This window comes from Piliocolobus tephrosceles, chromosome 11 (assembly GCF_002776525.5).
Source record: "Piliocolobus tephrosceles isolate RC106 chromosome 11, ASM277652v3, whole genome shotgun sequence".
Classification (NCBI taxonomy): domain Eukaryota; kingdom Metazoa; phylum Chordata; class Mammalia; order Primates; family Cercopithecidae; genus Piliocolobus; species Piliocolobus tephrosceles.
In genome coordinates, this window is record NC_045444.1 from 120,294,152 (window position 1) to 120,315,243 (window position 21,092).

Genomic DNA, 21,092 nt, shown 5'->3' on the forward strand with positions numbered 1-21,092 from the left:
GGGGGGGGGGAGCCAAAAAAGATCGCGCGAATCCCCCCCAGCGGGGGAAAAAAGAAAAAAACCCCTCAAAAAAAAAAAAAAAAAAAAAATAAGGGCATTAATTTAAAGAGCCGTATATTTTGGGGAAAGTGTGGGGCAGGGAAGAAAGTTTGCATGCCATCCTGCATATAATTGTGTTAATAAGGACTTGTTCTCTGTCTTTGTTTCCCTGTAGAATTTTCTTTCTAAGCAATGGTATGGAGAGATTTCACGAGACACCAAGAACTGGAAGATTATCCTGTGTCTCTTTATTATACCCTTGGTGGGCTGTGGCTTTGTATCATTTAGGTATAAACCAAGGCACATAATTGTGTGTGTGTGTGTGTGTGTGTGCGCGCCAGTGTGTGTAGATGCATCCACATATGTGTGTTCTCATGTAAATGATTAAAAAGCCTAGAACTTATGATGTTCACATTGGTGCCTGTGAATTTGGTCTGGTTTCTCCCCTGACTTTTCCTGGGTTCCCACTTAAGTGAGTAGAGGTGGGGTTGTGTCTTTAATATCTGGGGCAGAATGTGGATTTGTTAATTGCAAAATGCCAAGTATTGAATTGGGGTTGGGGCCATCTTAGGACAGTTTTGATCCCATCTCTTCCTCCTGACTACGGTCTGTATTTATCTGTGTTTAGAAGGAGGGGAGGGCTGTGCCAGTCCCATGCTTGCAAGGATGCTGACAATGCCCTTATCTCTGGGTCCAGGAAGAAGCCTGTTGACAAGCACAAGAAGCTGCTTTGGTACTATGTGGCATTCTTCACCTCCCCCTTCGTGGTCTTCTCCTGGAACGTGGTCTTCTACATCGCCTTCCTCCTGCTGTTTGCCTACGTGCTGCTCATGGATTTCCATTCGGTGCCACACCCCCCTGAGCTGGTCCTGTACGCGCTGGTCTTTGTCCTCTTCTGTGATGAAGTGAGACAGGTAGGGCAGCCATGACAACAGGAATGCCCTTGCTTCCTCGGTGGGAGGCATCTTTCTAAAGCCAAGAGGAATAGAAGTTGCTTCTGAAGTTCAAAAGTCATTATCTTCCCAAAATAAATGTTCTCTTTAGGTACTAATCCGTGAGTGTAAAGGTGCGTTTTCACACCCTTAGTAATTCAGTAAAATCTCCTAGTACCAAGTTTATTCTGTGCTCTCTAATGAATGTTAATTGATGGAGATGTATTAGTTAGGAATGGGGGCGTGTTCGAAGAGAAGAGAGACCCAGGATGGTAAACCCACTGCTGTCATCAGGAGTGGTTTGCCATTACCGTGGCATGATAAGTAGCAGGGAGCTGGCAGGACTTTTGAGCTAAGAGCATCTTAATGCCCAGCATGTCAGAGTGACGATGTTTTAAAGTCATGTAACTCCCTGTGGGTTTCAGGGAGCTGGTGTGAATTATTCATGGTACTTTTCTGCAGTTTCTTGGGATCTTCATCTTTTGCCATCCTCTCTCTACCGTTGAACCCAGAAGTCTAGCTCAGGTGCTTGGTTAGTAATTGTTGAAGAAATAAATGTCGATGGTGAAAGTGGTGTTATCCCTAAACCATTATGAAAAGTCATCTCAGAAAATCCTTTCACACTTAGCAGTTTACAAATTGTTTGAGAACTGCTGTTGTTGTCACTGTTGTCCCCTCTGAACCTAAATGCAAAAATACATCAATTCAGCAAGTGCGTGCTAGGCACTGACAGTTTCCGAGGTACAATGCCATGTGCTGCAAGAGATCTGGAGGGGAAAAGAGTGTTGTTCTTGCCCTTATAGAGTCACTGACTCATATAAGAACCCTATGTTGGCTTAAACTTTCATGCCAACTCTGACAGACTTTTTTTGGTGACTCCCAGCAGTCCTGGGTTGAGAAAGATTCCAAGGGTCTGTCTTTTCTCAGCGGGAGAATGTTTTGATTGATTAGTGATGTCTGCCATGGGTGTGACCTGTGGGAAGAGTCCTGGCACCAGTGCCCTGTATCTGCCTTTCCTTGCCTAGTAGGTCCTAGAGCTGGGATGCAGGTGGAGGAAGCGTAAGCTAAATGACTCATGCCAGTGTTGAACAGCAGGATTATCAGGCTTCACTTACCAGCAATTCTTCCCCCAGGACAGGGCCCTGCTATGTGCAGGGGATTTCCCTAGCTTCGGATCAGCCCTATGGGAGTCCCATGGACTGCCCTGGGAAGTCACAGCACTGCCCAGGCCATGCCCTCAGTATTAGTCTATAGGGCTGCCAAGAGGAAGCACCATAGACCATATGGCTTTAATATCAGAAGTTCATTGCCTTATGGTTCTAAAGGCCAGAAGTCTGAGATCAAGCTGTCGGCAGGGCTGACTCCCTCTGAAGGCTGTGCGGGAGGCTCTGTCCTAGCCTCTCCTCTAGCTTTCGGTGGCCAGCTGGCAAGCCTCACCATTCCTTGGCTTGTCGATGCATCACTCTGATCCCTGTCCTCAGGGGTGACTCCTGCATGAGTGATTGTGTCCAAATTTCCACTCTTCCTGGGGACATTTGTCGTACTGGATCAGGGGCCACCCGACTTCAGTATGACTTCCTCTTTACTTAATCCTCCCCTGTTTCCAAACAATGTCACATGCCAAGGTACTGGGGGTTAGGACTTCTATGTGTGAATTTTTGGAGACACAATTTAACCTGTAACATCTACAATGAGTCCTTTCTCTTAGCTGCCATCCTACTTCCTTGCTCTGTGTTGTGATTTGCTATGTATGTGTCAGCAGCAGCAAGGGAATGGAAATATTCTATTTGAGGGAAGCAGAGGAAGACTGAAGGAGATTCATCATTTAGAACAGGGTGGGCCCAGACCAGAGTAAGAAAGTGAGAGAAGCAGCCCTCATCCAGCTAGGAATCCTGGAATCATGGTGCGGGAGCTCACTCTGGATGAGGTCCTGTGTTTTCCCTTCTCCTGAGCTGGTGTGGTGTCCTCCACTCTCACTTGTAGTTGACCATGACCAAGACCCTTTTCAAAGGCACTTCAGGAACAAAAAGACAGCATTCTCAGCTTAGCTTTTGCAAGAGGGTGGGGCTGAAAGGGTGAGATTGGGGACTTTGTAGCACTGGAGGGGGAAGAGCCCCAACACCCCCTACCTCTCACTCCCTCTGAGGGGCTGGCTGATGTCTTATTATGTACTGGAAACAACTGGGACAGTGTCTGCCCCAAGAGTAGGGTAAGTGCCAATTTTTTTTTTTTTTTTTGAGACTGTATCTTGGTCTGTCGTCCAGGCTGGAGTGCAATGGCATGATCTTGGCTCACTGCAATCCCCACCTTCCAGGTTCAAGTGATTCTCCTGCCTCAGCCTCCCAAGTATTTGGGACTACAGGCACGCGCCACCATGCCCAGCTAATTTTCGTATTTTTAGTAGGGATGGGGTTTTACCATGTTGGCCAGGATGGCTTGATCTCTTGACCTCATGATCCGCCTGCCTCGGTCTCCCAAAGTGCTGGGATTACAGGTGTGAGCCACCATGCCTGGCCACCAAAGGGTTTTGCCTGGTCTGTGGAGATTGGTAGCCTTGGAGGGCAGCCCGCTGGTTCCTGGCAGGCTGTTTGTGGCACAGCTTACAGGAGAGGCAGCTGGACCACCTGGGAAGTCACACAGGCCTCCAACCCTTGGTGGTCACTCACAGGCAGGAACTTGAGCTCTGTAGGGGCAGCAGAGTTTGCTGGAAGAGGCACAGGGTCTGTAGGAACTGGAGCAGCACACTGCATGACATCTCAAAGGTAGCCACTGAGTAGAATCAAATGACAATGGATTTATAGCCTGATGGGGAAATGAGTCATGAGCACAAATTAGCAGACAGAGAGAGAGATAGAGAGAGACAGGAGAAATGTGGAGGTGGGGAGGGAGAAAAAACCAGCTGGAATTACGAATGGCTGGTGCAGTAGTAATTTACTGAATTTTTTTGACCTGCAAGAGGTTATTTAGAGAATAAGAGAATGGACGTCTGGCATGGTGCCCTAGTGCATCTCTTCTTGCATCAGCTCCACTGGGAGGTTCCTTTGAGCTTTTCCAGTTCCTAACACATACTCTGTTGTTGCTCAGAATTGCATAGCATGGGAATGATTTGATTTAGATGTTTATTTCTTATTCACATTTGGTCCTCAGGGGCTGGCATAGGAGCTGGCACTGACATGTTTCTGAGAAGCATGTGTGTTTTTAGTGAAAGGATTGATGAAGCAAGGTCTTCATAGTTCAACCCAAGGGCTGTGTGCCCTGGGGTGGCCATGGTAGCCCTCAGGAGCCCAGTGTTGGGGAGCTGGAGAAGAACCCTGCCCACAGCCCCAACGGCAGGAGCTCAAGGGTGTTCTCTGGGAGCAGAGGGCGCTTTGGTGGCCTCTTTCAGAATGGTTGATGAAAAGTCAAAAGTCCTTTTTCTGCTAGTTTTCACCCCTTAGGCTCCCAAACATTTCTCTACCTGTCCCTGACCCTGCTTCTCTTGCTGCATTAAGGCTCAGAAGCTGCTGTGCAAGTCCAGACATTGTTTGACTCCTTCAGGCATCTAAAGAAACCAGAGGCTGGGCGTGGTGGCTCACGCCTGTAATCCCAGCACTTTGGGAGGCCGAGGCGAGCAGATCACCTGAGGTCAGGAAGTTTGAGACCAGCCTGGCCAACATGGCAAAATCCCATCTCTACTAAAAGTACAAAAATTAGCCGGGCGTGGTGGTGCATGCTTGTAATCCCAGCTACTCAGGAGGCTGAGGCAGTAGAGTCGCTTGAACCCTGGAGGCAGAGGTTGCAGTGAGCTGAGATTGCTCCACTGCTCTCCAGCCTGGGTGACAGAGTGAGACTCCATCTCAAAACAAAGCAAAACAAAATGAAACAAAACAAACAAACAAACAAACAAAAAACAGGAATCTAAGAGAGAGGACTTGTTCTGGGTTGCTTTGGAAGCAGACCTTGGCCTGGATGGAAGCTGCAGGGAGATTGGTCTTGGCTTCATCCAAGTATTTCATTAATTCATTCTTCCTTTCAACAAATACTTCACACCCCTACTTTGTGCCAGGCACTGTTCTAGGCAGCAATGCACCAAACAGACGAAGATCTCTTCCCCTGTGGAGAGTTCTACCAGTTCATGATGATTTCTGGGAGCTTTCAGGGAGAAGAGATGAGCATCGGCAAGCAGCACTAAGTGGGCGAGTCTTACATTTACTGGGAGGTTGGCCCAGAGGACTTACAACAGTAAAATCCAAAGTCTGTAAATCACAGACATCTCTGTGCCAATTTCCTATGTGCATTTAGCTACTAAGTCACCTGTTCAGGTCATGCAGGAGGAGACTCAGGAGAAGTACATTTTTCTTGGAGAAAGGCCCTGGGCAGAGTTAGCATGAGGTGTTTTTGCTCAGGGAGGACACAGGGCAGGGACGTGGGGTGGGAGTAGACAGGGGCAGGTGTGCAGGAGAACTGGGGAAGGACAACGGGCTGTGAGTAATTCCCTGGGCCTGCGGGAGGAAGGGTAGGGATCTGGCTGACCCCTACCTATTCTGTTTGCCTCCATTGTGGGTGATGCTGGATATGGGGGGGATCTTACTTAGTATCTCTTCTTGTTATTTTTAATAATTATCTTTGAATGGGCCACTTTTAACTCAGCAATCCTGGGTATGAAATCAACAGTATGGGAAGCGCCCTGTGCTTAGGGTCAGCAGTGTGTGTTCCAGGTAGCTCTGCCATCCGAGGGCTTTTCCGGCCTCACAGCTGTGATTCTGCAACGTGAAAGGGTCTGTAGAACATAGCCATGGAGATTCTTATCGTTAAAAGAATCCAACACTCGGGGTCGCTGTTTCTCTTCTGGTCTGCAGACTCATGCATTTGATGTCCTAAATGGGATTGCTTTCCTCTAAGAAAGAGTTCTGCTGGCCTGGTGCTGTCTTAATTAACCTAGTTTACACTTGTTAGGAAAAAAAAAACCCCAAAAACCCAAGCAGAGTGTGACCTGATTTAGGTTGTGTCTGGGTGTCAAAAAGTCATGCCCTTCCGTATGTACCTGTGTCCCTTTGCCTGAATGCAGATGTCGAAATGCTAATTTGGAATTTTGAAACGAGACAGTCAATAAGTGCAAATACAGTTGCTAAATAATCCTGGGGTCTGTTAAACATGCATTGGGGATGTTTATTTAAAATGAGATGAGTCCCATCATGCCTTCATGGGGGGCACCGTTCAATCTTGAGGAATGCTGAATCCCCAAATTCTGACAGATAGGATGACATAGTGTCCTGGGATTTTGTGAATACAGCCTCTCTCTGGCATTCTGCTCAGAGAAGAGGCCTCTTTTCCTTTAAAAACAGGTTTTCTCCCTGCGATGGTAACTTGGAGCCTCAGAATTGACCTATTTCTGATGTCTCTCTTCATGTAGGTCAGGCTTCTGAAAGTCTCCCGGGCTGAGGTTGGGCTGGGGCAGTGCGAGTCTCCCGGTGCCTACCTGCCTCCTATTGCAGGGCATTAAGCTGGGAGCTAGCAGCAGGGAGGGATGTTCCAAATCCCCCTTATCTTACCAGGCACCAGAAGAGCAAAAGGTTGTTGGTGAGGGGCCACTGGAGCTGCTAGCACCAGCAAAGCGGACAGTTCCTGTGGCTTCCCCGAAGGAGCCTGCCTTGGTTTCTGAGCCTAGGCAGAATGTTTGAACTGAGTGAATAGGGTACAAGAATGTTGACAATACATTAAGAGATATAAACCATGCAGACTGCCTAGTTGAATTTTGTCATTGATCACTGAGGAATTAGCAGATCTCTTATCCTTTATTATGGTCCTGATAATAATGGTCATTGGCAGAGACAATTGTAATACAAATGAAAATATCAAACGTATTTTAGCTATACGGCAAGATGTATCTGTTTCCCGTCAATTTTTGTCTGTTTTTATTTTATTTAGTTTTATAAAATCACAAAGTAATAATGCTTATCACAAGTGGGACTATATAAAGAATAATCCTGCCCAATCTAGAGTATAATCTTCCACAACCTTCTTCATGCCCATAAAGAGAGGAATGTATGCAGGTGTTCTGTTTGTTTTTATCCAGATAGAATCATACTGTGTTCATCACCCTACAATTTGCTTTTTTTTTTTTTTTTTGAGAATTTCTCATGGGCTTTCCTGCAAGTTAATCTTAGACATAGATCTCTTTTTCAACCTAGTTTCTTGTAAACACACATATTTCACAGAAATGGAATATTATATTGTGTGTGTGTGTATGTGTGTGTGTGTGCTTGTGGAGCCTTTTTTTCCTTCTTTGTTAGTCTCCCTACGGACTTTCTCAACCTTTACTCTAAAGACAACACCCTCAAGCTATGTTAATAAACTGCTGTGTCTCTTTCTGCTTTTATTTGGTCCATGTGCTATGTACACACGCTGCATTACATCAAATCTGAGATGTCATTTTTTTTCACATTTTAACATCTCTGAAACTGCAATTTCTTACAATCTGAGGTTTAATGAAATAGAGTAGGCATATGTATGTTTGGGGGCCTTTTTCTTCATTCTTTGTTTTACAAAAACAAGATTCCGTTTCCCATACTTTTCTGCATTTTGCTTTCTCTTTTACTTTGTGGAAATCTCTCCAAGACAAATGACATCACTCTGTTCCTTTTAAAAAACATGATTGTAATATATTCAATATTTCTTTAATGATGGACCACATCTTTTTCCCAGATTATACTTTTCACTGCAACAAAAATGCTTCAATAAACATCCTACGTACTGATTTAAAAAAGAGAGAGAGTTTAGTCTTCACACAGTGAGTGGACTGTTGACACACCCCACGGTGCTGCCCCAGCCTGGAGGATTTTAACATTTTCTGGGTGCTTGATTTCATAGTGCCCTCACCCCCTTGGCCCACTCAAGTTGCTATTCGAATTTATAAATGAAGGAAAGGAAATGCTTCTTGGGAAATGAATGATGTGTCTTGAATCCCTTCCACATCTGAGACTGTAGGATTTCTGTGGGATCTGAAGAAGCAGAGTGATGTGGGAAGAAGCAACTGACTTGGGTTCAGAATCGTGAGGTCTGCCACTTGCTGAGTGAGTTCCTTAGCCTCTCTAGGCCGTGGTTTCAGCAGCAAAGTAGGAAATATAATATCTAAATATCAGATGGACTCCTATTGGTGAGTTCATTTAGTAACATTAAGAAGTGCCCTGTTGCTTTGTTGATATTTCTTTGGTGTTGTTTCCCCGCCTTGCACAAGTGTTGTGTTTCATTCTTTGAATTCACTTGGGGCCTCGGTCTCATCCCCATACCGATCTTCGTCTCATTTCTTTTCAACATGTTTAACATCTGTCTTTCCCACCAAACAGTAGGTTCCTTGAGAATTAGCATTGTAGCAGTGTTTCTGTGCTGGGAGGCTGGCACAGGTGTTTGGAATTCCATGTGCTCTCCGTAAATATATTTTGAATGGATGGACAAGTGAAAGGATTAGCTGGTCACTCTGGAATTACCCAAATCCAGTTTATGGATTGATATAGGAGCCATCCAGATGCGGTCTTCTCCTTTCCCTCTTCGGGAAAATGAGAAAAGAAAAAGGATACTCTCCGTTTGCTTCAGTATTTTCCTGACATACTTTCTTCCAAGAATCATGACCAACACATACACATCAATCCCTGAGGCACACTGTTCCTGTCAGTCATTTCTGTGACCACATCTGTCCTCATAGATGTTATATACAGCACCTATGTGCACATTTTTAAAAAAAGATTCCTTTTAATCAAGATGTTTTACTGCCATGTGACAGAACAGTTTTACAGTAATGACACAAATCTATGATGACAACAATATGAGTAATTCCCCCTAGGACTGTGTAGTGCACAGTCTGGACCACTGCACATGGTGACCGGACGGTCTACATCTGCCTACAGAGGATGTACTCACCCTCTGCAGGTTCCTGTTGAAAAAATGGTGAGGATACGTCAATCCTTTTTCCTGACTTTGCCAGCAGACATGAAGAGCAGAACAGCCAGTGTGCAACCTACTTTCCGATCCTCCCGGATTAGCGTGGGGCATGTGGTAGGGCTCACTTGGTATATGAAAGAATAAACAAACAGGTCATTGGCTCGAAAAGGACCTGGAAGAAAATGAGTGGACATTTAAAAATCTGGAAGTGATTGATATTTCCAGGCTGCTAATGTCCTTCTCTGTCCCTTTCTGTATACAGTGGTACATAAATGGGGTGAATTATTTTACTGACCTGTGGAATGTTATGGACACGCTGGGGCTTTTTTACTTCATAGCAGGAATTGTGTTTCGGTAAGTACTCTCTTCACTTTTTCTAATTTTCCGTGTTTTGAGTACAAAAGTGGAGAAAATCTCTGCAGACATTTCAAACCCAAGGGAAGTCTATTACTCATTAGAGATTATTACACAAGATCACTGTGTCTGCTTTATGAAGATGCAGCTTGGTTGGCATGAAGTTGAGTCCCTTCTCTTCCCCCTCCCACTGGTGTGTAATTTGAAAGGGGTCCTGCATGATTTTTCTCTTTGTTCTTATAGACTTTGGGGAAAATTATTTTTTTAAGTAGAGATGAGGTTTCATCATGCTGTCCAGGCTGGTCTCAAATGCCTGGGCTCAAGCGATCCACCTGCCTCAGCCTCCCAAAGTATTGGGGTCACAGGCATGAGCCTCTGCACCTGATCATGGGGAGAAATAAATAGAAATTGAGAAATTCCACTGATTATTGTGTATTGATTTTGTATCCTGAAACTTTACTGAAGTCACTTATCTGTCCTAGGACCCTTTGGACAGAGTCGTTAAGGTTTTCTAGGTATAGAATCATATTATTAGTGAAGAGAGATAATTTGACTTCTTTTCCTATTTGGATACCTTCTATTTCTTTATCTTGTCTGATTGCTCTGGCTAGGACTACCAGTACTATGTTGAATAGGAGGAGTGAGAGTGAACATCCTCGTCTTGCTCCAGTTATTAAGTGGAATGCTTCCAGCTTTTGCCCATTCAATATGATGTTGGCTGTGGATCTGTCATCGGTGGTTCTTATTATTTTGAAGTCTGTTCCTTCAATGCTTAGTTTGTTGAGTTTTTTTTTTTTTTATCATGAAGGGATGTTGGATTTTATCATAAGCTTTTTCTGTACCTATTGAGATGACTGTGTAGATTTTGCTTTTAATTCTGTTTATGTAGTGAATCACAATTATTGATTTGCATATGTTGAACCAACCCAGTAGTGAGCATAGTACCCAACAGGTAGTGAGCCTAGTACCCGGCAGTTAGCCCCCTCTCTCTCATTTCCCCCTTTTGGAGTTCCCAGTGTTTATTATTCCCATCTTTATGTCCATATGTACTCAGTGTTTACCTCCCACTTATAAGTGAGAACACGTGGTATTTGGTTTTTTGTTCCTGCGTGATTCACTTAGCATAATGGCCTTGAGCTGCATCCATGTTCTTTCTTTATTGCTGTGTAGTATTCCATGGAGTATATGTATCACATTTTCTTTATCCAGTCCACCATTGATGGGCATCTAGGTTGGTTTCATGTCTTTGCTGTTGTGAATAGTGCTGCAATGTACATATAAGAGCATGTGTCTTTTGGTAGAACGATTTATTTTCTTTAGGTATGTACTCAGTAATGGGATTGCTGGGTCAAATAAGAGGAGAAGATGCTGAGAATGTTAAATATCATACAGCATTGTTTCGTGTTGGGCCATATGATCTTCTAATATGCACTTAACTTTGATTTGAATGCTGGCTGTGGAGCTGCCCTTCCAGTTACAAGCATATTTCCTCAATGGCACAGCCAGAGTGTGGGATTAGAAAAACCAACCACAAATTACCACCAAAAAAACAATGTGTATTCCACATCATAGAGAGATTAGGGTATGCCCCAAACCATAGTTTGCATTGCCTAGCCTGCATCCCAACTGGCCTGTTGTCCCCAAATAACTTTTAAGATAAAGCTAGCAACTGGGCCATGGTGGCTCACACCTGTAATCCAAACACTTTGGGAGGCTGAGGTGGGAGGATCACTTGAACCCAGGAGTTTGAGACCAGCCTGAGTAACATAGCGAGACCCTGTTTCAATTTTTTAAAAAAAGATAAAGCTAGCAATTATATATGAGTAGTACTTTCAAATGATGTCATTTTGTAAAGAAGCTTAACCATTCACATTTACACTTATAAAGAATGAGATGGTTTACAATGAGTGTTCACTCTCCAATTTGAATGGGGTAAAAATGTCAATTTCCTCTTCAGATAGCCTCTGTTTCTGGTTGGGTTTAAGGTTCCAGCATTTGAGCCACAGTTGGTTGGACATGATTCTAGATCATTCCAGTTAGAAAGCACAGATGGCTTTCAATGAGCACATTAGCAGGTGGTTAGATAATCAAATGATCTGGTGCAAATGAGGTAAGTTTCATTAGGGGAAAGCTGGCAGGGTGAAGTCCCAAATGGTCACGGGGATGGGCTGGGGGTTGGCATCATTATAGAAGCCTTGTGAGCCAGGGAAGTTAGCAATAGCACGGTTAGGTTCCTGCAGTAGTGTGTGAGGATGGCGGGCTAAAGAGACAGGAACCTCTGAGAGCTCAGTTTGGTGAGATGTCTTTGCTTTTCATGTCCTTTCATGTCCTTGACTGTACTTGAGTCCATGAAAGCAGAAGATCAGGGACTTTGCTGGGTGGTGTTTCTGGCCTGTTTGCGCTCACTCAACCTTCCAGCTCTTGCCTGTTTCTTGAAATTGGGTTATTTTTAGAAACAAAACTTTGGAATGTTTTGTCAATATCTCATGAATTCTGTTCCTTCTTTTTCCCCTAGGCTCCACTCTTCTAATAAAACCTCTTTGTATTCTGGACGAGTCATTTTCTGTCTGGACTACATTATTTTCACTCTAAGATTGATCCACATTTTTACTGTAAGCAGAAACTTAGGACCCAAGATTATAATGCTGCAGAGGATGGTAAGAGTCAAGAATATTTGTAGTCATCATTTCTCTTGTGGGGCCCAGAGTTCTTTTAATGGTTGACAGGAGGATTTTGTCCTTAGAGCGACTGTTGCATTTCACCATCAGTAACATTTGCTTTCTTTGATGTATTTCATCAGGGGCCTCTCCCAGGTTAAAATTTAATGAAAGATGGTTGTGAGGAGCAAACAGTGTCGTTTAGTGCATTGTTGACATGTAACCTCATACTTATTTAGATTTTACACTTTATAATGTACATTCATTTGAGTCTTGACAGTTTGCTAAGAGTGTGGGCAGGGGAGGAACTTTTATGCCAATTTTATACATGGGGACAGTTGAGTCCAAGGAGGACTGTGTTTGTCTAGAGACAAGCGGTGAGCTAGACGTACGGTGAGAATTGGAACCTGAATCATGTAACTGTGTAATATAGATACAGGTAAAGGCTATAGCAGGCTTGTTATGTATACAAGTAATAGAAAGAATTACACACGGATGGTGTTGCTTTCTAAACTTGTTTTCCAGATGACCCAAACCTGCACTGTTTCTGTCTTTAAATCAGATGAGCATTTAGATGAGCTCATCTGGAAGATCCATTCCAACACTGAGGTTCTTTCAGTTTGTGGTTTTAATTCAAAGCATTTCTGGGACATCCAGTCACCATGAAGTCATGCTATGTGTGCACAAAATTAAAAAAAAAAAATGACACGGTCCATCTTGTCTAATAAGGATACGTTTTATTTTCCAAACCAACCAACCAACCAACAAACTACAAAAATAATTTTGGGGTTAAAAGTGTATCAGAATCGTGAGGTATAGGGACAGAGAGGTCCTCCAGAACTTAGATTCCTCCTTTGCTCTAGAGCTGGGCTCCCGCTCAGAAAGCTGCTGTTGCTGGGCTGGTTTGGAGATCAGTAAGCAAAAATGCATCAAACCGGTTTTAACTCTGGAAGACAGATGTCCTAAGATCCATAGATGATGACGACCGCCTTTGTCAATTAGTCAGTGAACTCTGGGTGACTTAGATGCTCTGAGCCCTGGAACCACTGCTTTTCTCCATGGCCCACTGAGGACGGCCAGGCCGGGGGGACTTGCCGACTGTGGGCACAGTCCGGACTCTGCTCTCCTGTCCTCTCCCGACAGCTCATCGACGTGTTCTTCTTCCTGTTCCTCTTTGCGGTGTGGATGGTGGCCTTCGGCGTGGCCAGGCAAGGGATCCTCAGGCAGAACGAGCAGCGCTGGAGGTGGATATTCCGTTCGGTCATCTACGAGCCCTACCTGGCCATGTTCGGCCAGGTGCCCAGTGATGTGGACGGTAAGCCTGACTTGGGTCAGGTGGAAACAGCTTGGACGAGGCATTTGCTTCCTGAACAAGCCCCCAGGGCTGCCCCAGAGGCCGCACTTCAGAAGCACGCACGTGAAACAGACTCCAGCACCACACAGTAAAAGCTAACTCCTCGAAACCTCTTCTTTGCTCTTAAGCAAGATTTTCCATCAGCTTTGCAGATGGTGCCCAACATTTCAATTGTTAAACCTTTTCAAAAATAGTGATTCTGATATTTTCAATAACAATGTGGTAATTGAAGGCAACAAGGCTTACTAGTTTAGAAACGAGGGTTGTGAGTTGTACTCACCCATGTGACAGAGTGACTGGGCTCCCATTTCTTTCAAAAAGAGCAACACTGGAAAATCCACATTGGAACCTGGAATTTAGACTTCCGGTGTTGGTTAGTCCACTGCCAACTGGTTTTTGGAGGCAGGCTGATGGTGGCACAGACGGTTTTAATTTGCCCACACCCGATTTAAAGAAGGAAAGTGAGGGGCTATGTGAATTGTGTGTGTTTTGGATGGTGGGCTGAAGCATCTTTAGGTTGCTGACAATAGCCTTGGCTCGTCATATCCTATCCTGCCGCGGTAAAACCGTCCTGGTTTCCCTGAGCCAGTGCCTGCTCCTGGTCACAGTTCTCCACGTCTGTTGTTTTCTCTGTTATCCTCCTGGCCTCATAAGTCTCTCTGGCCCCATCTGCTGAAGCCTCTTCCAAGACCTTAGAAACAACTCTTTTCCCCTGCAGTGGCAGAAAGGCACCTTGGTATTGTCACATCCAGTCTGCACACTGTGCCTGCCACTTTATAGAAACAGATGCCTTTCGTCCTCATAACACCCCTCCACGTCCGTGGTTTAAGTTCCACCGGAATCTAAAGAGGAATTGGCAGGTGGGGTTCAGATCCAGGGTAGCCACTCATGTGCTGTGTGCCCCCGGGAAGCGACTCCACTTTGCTGTCTCTGTTTCATGGGCAAAACTGGTAAAGCACCATCTTCTCTCTGGGGCCTCTCACTGGCCGGCATGACCCCACACACACTCGGATGAGGATCTCTGGCACAGAGCAGCTCTCAGAGGCCAGACCTTTGTACCCAGTGCCCCCTCCTCTGAGATTTCTCAGACGCACCTTGACACATCCTAATGAAAGGGTCTTGATGCTCACTTCCAGACCCAAACTTCCCCCAGTGTCCTCCTGTGAAGTTCTGCTGCCAGCATCCGCACAGTTGAGTGAATAGAGCTGTCAGAAGCCTCAATGTTGTCCCTAACACCTTCTCGGATTTCACTCCCCGCTATTCAATTCATCCACTAGTTTTGTTGATTTTTATCTCCTAAATGTTTTTTTGAAATCTGTTTTTTCCATCACCACTGCCACCCTGCAAGCCATCCTCATCGCTTGCCTGCCTGAGTCTTAGGTACAACCTCCTCACCTTCCTTCCCCTCGAGCCCCTTCTGATCTGTGCTGTAGCCAGAGAGACTCTTTGGAAAACGGAATCTGACGTGTCATTCCTCTGCTTAAAACAGCCTCATGGCTTCCCATCACTTCAGTGTAAAAATTTTAAAAATAGGTTGGGGATGGTGGCTTATGCGTGTAATGCCAGCACTTTGGGAGACTGAGGCGGGTGGATCACCTGAGGATGAGAGTTTGAGACCAGCCTGGCCAACAGGGTGAAACCCGGCCTCTACTAAAAATACAAAAATTAGCTGGGCATGGTGGCATGCGCCTATAGTCCCAGCTACTCGGGAGGCTGAGGCAGGAGAATCACTTGAACCTGGGAGGTGGAGGTTGCAGTGAGCCAAGATCGTGCCACTGCACTCCAGTCTCAGCATCAGAGCAAGATTCCGTCTAAAAAATAAAAAAAAAGATGTTAAAAGTTATATGTCTGCTCAGTGCACATCTTATTCTCTCATTTCCACTGATGTTTACAGCCCCCACCTCGCTCCCACCACAGGGCCTTTGCACATGCTGTTGCCTCTGTGGGGTGCTCTAGGCTCCCACCCTCCCCATTAGTTCATGTTCCTACTGCTAATCCTCTGCTCTCAGTTCTGAGACCCTTCCTTCCTTCTTAGGAAGTGCTCCTGGATGAGCTGTCTCAGTTTATGCCCCTCAGAGCACTTTGTGTCCTTCTTAGCACTTTTCATGGGCTGAGACTTTAAATGTGTGTGGTTGATTATCTGCCTATCCAAAGAGGCTGGAACCTTTTTGAGGGCAAAGAACGTGTTCACTTGGCCCTTCCTTTTATCTTGATCTTGTTCTTAGTAGCTGCTCAGTAAATATGCATTGAGTGGATGAACAGGTGATTCTAAGGACTGTGACTTGTTTGGATAAAGTGCCTTAGAACATGACCTAAGACATTTCATGACCACCACGTTCTTGGGACCCTGGGGATGCCATCACTCTCACCCCTCCAGAGGGTCCTCACTTTGCCTCTTGGTTTCTACATCCTCAGGTACCACGTATGACTTTGCCCACTGCACCTTCACTGGGAATGAGTCCAAGCCACTGTGTGTGGAGCTGGATGAGCACAACCTGCCCCGGTTCCCTGAGTGGGTCACCATCCCCCTGGTGTGCATCTACATGTTATCCACCAACATCCTGCTGGTCAACCTGCTGGTTGCCATGTTTGGGTATGTGTTCAGTCACATGTTCACTGATGTCCACCCTGGGCCAGGTCCCAGGCCAGGCCGGAGGTGCTGGGAGCATCGCAAAGGTCCCACCCTTGAGGAACATACTTTAGAGATCTTCTGGGGGATTGGTGGACTAGAGGGAGTGGGGCCTTTTTAAAGGGACCATATTAAAAATATAAGCTGTGCCTTGAGTTTATTTGACACTGAAGACAAGCATCTGTGACAAACTCCATCAAATCCAGGCTATGTATTTGACATCCATTTAGCAAGCTCTTTGGAGCTCCATGAGGTTGGTGACAATATCATCCCTTGGTGACAGAAATGTGGTTTAACTCATTTCCAAGGTGCCTTATATGTTATGGGGCTCAGTGGTATGGATTCTAGGATTCCAGGACTCAGAGTTTAGTTAGTTACTGTTTTAAATTTCTCAGTTTAAATTGGAATACAAAGAGCAGAGACTGGAGAATGACTCTCCTTTAGGGCTCATGCCTGATGAGGTTGGAGGGAATAATATGGGTAATTCTTCTTTATACGTTTAGAAAATCATGTTTTTCATTTCCTCTCCATCTTTATTAGGAGGGTTGCAAAGAGCCCCAGTGGTAGTTTCAGTGGGAGAGCCTTAGCTTTATATTGTTCCTTTAAGGTATATCAGCATTTTAAGCGCACAATCCCGTCACTGTTAGAAAGAAAATTAACCAACAAATATGCACATTTAATACATTATTTGTTAAACCTTTGGGTGGAAGGGAACTCTTAATTCAAAACCAGAAACCTAGAAACTCTGAATGAGAAGATAAACATGTTTGATTACATAAAACAGTTTCATATAATAACTGATAAATTAGGGGAAATAACTGATAAATTAGGGGAAATGTTTGCGTATAATGAATTTCCTAGTATAGAAAGAGCTCCTGTGAATTCATAAGAGAAAGATAACCCGTAGAAAACTTGTCAGAGAAAATAAATAATTCAGAGAAAGAAAAGTCCAACGGCCAATATGCATATAAAAAAGGACTCAATTTTGTGGATAGGAAAGTTCACATGGAAACAATGAAACACTGTTTTGAACCCAGCAGATGAACGAAAGTTAAAGGGAGTCTCTGGTGTTGGGATGACGCTGGGAAATGGACGTTGCTACTGGGAACCTGGCTCACTTCCCATTCTTAGGAAAGTAATTGGTAAATAGTTATTAAAGGAAAAACATGCAAACCTCTGTTGGAACCTCTCACATCTGGGAATCTGTCCTAAAGATGGATGTAGAAAGATGTTTATTAGATCACCATTTGATGTCTATCACTAGGGAAAGGTTAAAGAAAGTGTGCTGTATCCACACTACAGAATATTATGCCACTCCTAAAAGACAAAGTTTGATCTGTATCTATTAACTTGAAAGGATGATATTTTTTAAATATAAAAAACAAATTTCAAATTAATTTTATGGCATAATATTGTTTTCTAACAGTAAAAACATGGACTTTAAAAATCAAGTATATACTTCACTGGTTACAATGATCACACATTACATTCATAATTTAGCAAAGAATATAAGGGAAAGACAATTGTAAAATAGAGCCCTGAAATTCCAAGATGCCCAGGGACGACAGATGAAGGTCACCTGCCTTATCTGGCCAGTGGCCTCCCTCTGAGCAGGACTGTGTGGAAGCACGTACCTCTGGGGACGTCACATATCAAAATGACTGAGCAATGTGTTGCCATCTGGTCTCCCAGTGTCTGGAGATGTCCTTCTGCAGTCCACTCCAGTCTTCTTTACACTGTGACCAAAAGTGATGTTCCTAAAATGTCGCTGATATGGTTTGGCTGTGTCCCCCACCAGATCTCATCTTCAGTGGTAGCTCCCATGATTCCCTCATGTTGTGGGAGGGACCCAGTGGGAGATAATAGAATCACGGGGGCAGTTTCCCCTATACTGTTCTCATGGAAATGAGTAAGTCTCACAAGATCTGATGGTTCTTTCACTTGGCTCTCATTCTCTTTGCCTGCTGCCATCCACGTAAGACGTGACTTGCTCCTCCTTGCCTTCCATCATGATTGTGAGGCCTCCCCAGCCAGGTGGAACTGTGAGTCCATTAAACATCTTTTTTTTTTTTTTTGTAAATTACCCAGTTTTGGGTATGTCTTTATCATCAGTGTGAAAATGGACTAACACAGTCATTGTTCTGCTTAAAATTCCGGAAGGATTTTAGTATTTCTCTACAGCATTCAGGATACATTTCAGGCTTCTCAGCTTCCCCACCATGCTCATTCCCTGCTCTCTGTCCCCTGGCAGGCCTCCCATATGCTCGTCCTTAAACGGGGTGATCTGCCATGCCTGATGCTTTGCACATGCTTGTCTTCTGTCTGGATTGCCTGTTCCATCCTGAACTTCTCTTCCTGCCCAGTTCCTGCTTGCTCTTTACAGAGACAGGAATCGTCTTTTGCCAGGGTGGTACCTGATGGCCTCCCCACTTCACACAGAAGCTCTTCGAGACCCTGTGGCACTTTTTTACTTGCATAGTAGCAACCTTCTCTCCTTGCAAACGGTGAACTCTGGAGGGTGAAGATTGTACCTGCCATCTCAGCACCTGGCACTTTGTGGGTTTATTCAATGAATGAAAAAAACGGGTTCTTACCCATGTTTAGTTCATTATTCAGTTATTAGTTATGAGCTTAGTTTCCTGGTGTATTACATACTGAGAAGTATCAATGGTGAGTAACAAATCAGCAAGAGAATCATCACGTAAATGTTTAACATCTGCTCTGTGCTAGATGTCTGGGCCATGAAGATTATGTGGCTGCTAGTTCCACATGGCCCTAAGGAGGGAAGGTGAAACTCTCCCTCACCACCTAGCTGGTGGCAGGGAGGGACTTGGGCATCCAGAAGCCTGTCTGACTTACAGGCAGCCAGCCAATGTCATGATGTCCAAATGGTGTCCAAACATCAGAGGGGCCAACATCTGAGCCTTAGAGAGAAGCAGCAGGTGATGGGTGATTATGTCTCCACAAGAGAGGGAAAACAAGCAGACCAATCCCAAAACCTGAAGCAAAGGCGAGGGGGAAGTGGGATGGCTTTAGGCCTTTCCTTACAGTGATAAGATATCGTAGCTACACTGCATAGTCCTATAAGAACTTACCACTAATTATATTTACAGACATTAAACAAAAAGACCGACAGCTCCTAAAGCCATGGCCTTTGAGTTATGCTAACTTGGTAAATCTCAGCGAGGCACATGGTATTTAGAGCTCTGTTGAATCTACGCACTGTGAGCTGTCTGAAGGAGTCATTCACGAGAACCGTGGCACTTTTGTAATCCATTACCTGCATTCTGATAATGAAATGATTGAATTTGGAGCTGAGCAGGATGGGAGCCTCGTCTGTCACTTTCAGGTGAAGGAGATGAAGTCCCAACAGCTCAGTGACTGTAGTCCTGGTCGCGCGTTATCTGGCTTAACTCAGGTCTCTTCCCCACGAGGCCAGAGCCACTGCATCACATCCTACTGTTGCCCCAGTCAGTGCTTAAGTGTGACAACTTGCAACATCCCTGTACTTGGGGAGCCTTCTCGATTAGCTCCGGCTTGAACCAGAGGCCCTTTCCTTGCTAATACCTGTCCGGGAACTCCGGAACAACGAGAGACGCCGTGTTGGTATCCTTAGGGTGAGTCCTTGGAACACTGTTTCTGGTCATTGTTAAAGTTGTTCAGGGCTTACTCTGTGTGCAGATGGCCCCAGACTGTGACCCTTCCCTGGAACCACATCAAAATACTCATTTAAAAGCTTACCCATACACAATGGCAACCTTATTAACTGCAATGCAAATGTACCCTTGGGAATTCTGAAGGAGTGTTGGAGTGCTCTCTAGATGGTATTCAACAGAGAAAGGAAATGGACGTGAACATCTGTGATTATTCTACATTCAAATTATCGATCACAGGCCCTGTGTGGCTTATCAGAGGCAGGAAGTGAACTTGAAGTCAGTAAATGACTCCAGGTCGACTTACCAGGAGCCAGGGCGTTTATAAGCATTGTGCCCTGAAGATAAGTTCACCCCATGCAGTTCTGAAAAGGACTCGTCAAACATGTCCTGATGTCAAATAGTTTCTAAAAATGTTGTTCCGATCTTAGGAATAATATAAACATGCAGAAAAGTAGAAAGAAGAAAATAATGACTTGATACAAACTTAAGGTTTGAGTAGTGTGTGAACAGTCTAAGGGAGGTTATTGAATTGGGGTGAAAAGAATAGAAAGAAGAGCGCAGATAATTGTAATAGTAACAATAGCTAGTATTTATTGAAGCTTTCCCATGCTGGGCGCAGGTTCAAGTGATTTACGGGGGTCACCTCATTTAATGATGACTCATTTTTGTGTAGGTGTGTAGCCGGTGGGCTAGTTCAGGTTCTTGACTTCGGGACAGAAAAGAATTTGAAAGTGAGTCAATAGTAAAAGCAAGCAAGAGAGCTGATTGCAAAGCCAAAACACACTTCAGCAGCTGGTCAGAACGGGCCATTCAAAGGCAAGACGGCTCTGTCTAATACAGGGGGATGTCCCTTTATGGGAAATTTGCGTGATTATTCATGAAGGAGTGGAAAGGGGTATTGCTATTAAGCATGTTAGGAGTGGTTTCTTAGACCCACACGTGCAGTGGCTGTACATGCTAGTACATCCATCGCATGTCTCATAAGCATTTTAAATCTCCACCTGAGGGTGCGTTTTTTACTATTATAATGAGCACAGTTCAGCCCAAGGACACTAATCACAGGTTTCTGTGCTTGTGCAAGTGTGGGGATTCTTCCCTTTTGCTCCTGCCTTTTTGCTGTAGGACGTTCTAACCACGAGCTCAGGATGCGGTCTGTGCACTGTTAGGCAGTTTGTTCTCTTCATCAATTTGACAAGTTTCTTGTTTCTGTTAAGGGAGGCTCTGACCACCTCATCCAACCTGCTTCAGGTGCAGGCAGCCTTATTGCCATTTTACACATAAGGAGTGGGAGGCAGAGAAAGGTTAAGTCCCTGCTGTTAAGGGAAGAGATGACATGGAAACATTTGAATATTATGTATATAATATAATGAAATATAAACAGCATGGAGAGGCTATTTGCAGAGGAAGGAGTTATTAATTGTGAGACTGTTGGCTGGGGGAGCCTAGGATCCGCAGCAGCTGCTAGATGGGGGTGATGTTTGCTTGAAGGATCATGTACCCAGAGTAGGAGATGTAGAAGTAGGGGAGATAATGTTAGTCTGAGGAGGAGTCAAG

At 44.7% G+C, this 21,092-nt stretch overlaps 1 protein-coding gene across 3 annotated transcripts in view; it reads left to right on the forward strand.

Annotated features, from left to right (window-relative positions):
* Positions 1-21,092, forward strand: part of TRPM8 (transient receptor potential cation channel subfamily M member 8) — a 99,637-nt gene that overhangs the window by 51,885 nt on the left and 26,660 nt on the right. For all 3 annotated transcript variants that reach the window (XM_023228731.1, XM_023228730.2, XM_023228732.1), the window contains 6 exons: positions 215-327; positions 737-953; positions 9,151-9,242; positions 11,758-11,899; positions 13,043-13,214; positions 15,669-15,846. In XM_023228731.1, coding sequence (XP_023084499.1) covers positions 215-327; positions 737-953; positions 9,151-9,242; positions 11,758-11,899; positions 13,043-13,214; positions 15,669-15,846 — 914 coding nt within the window. The remainder of the gene's footprint in view (positions 1-214; positions 328-736; positions 954-9,150; positions 9,243-11,757; positions 11,900-13,042; positions 13,215-15,668; positions 15,847-21,092) is intronic.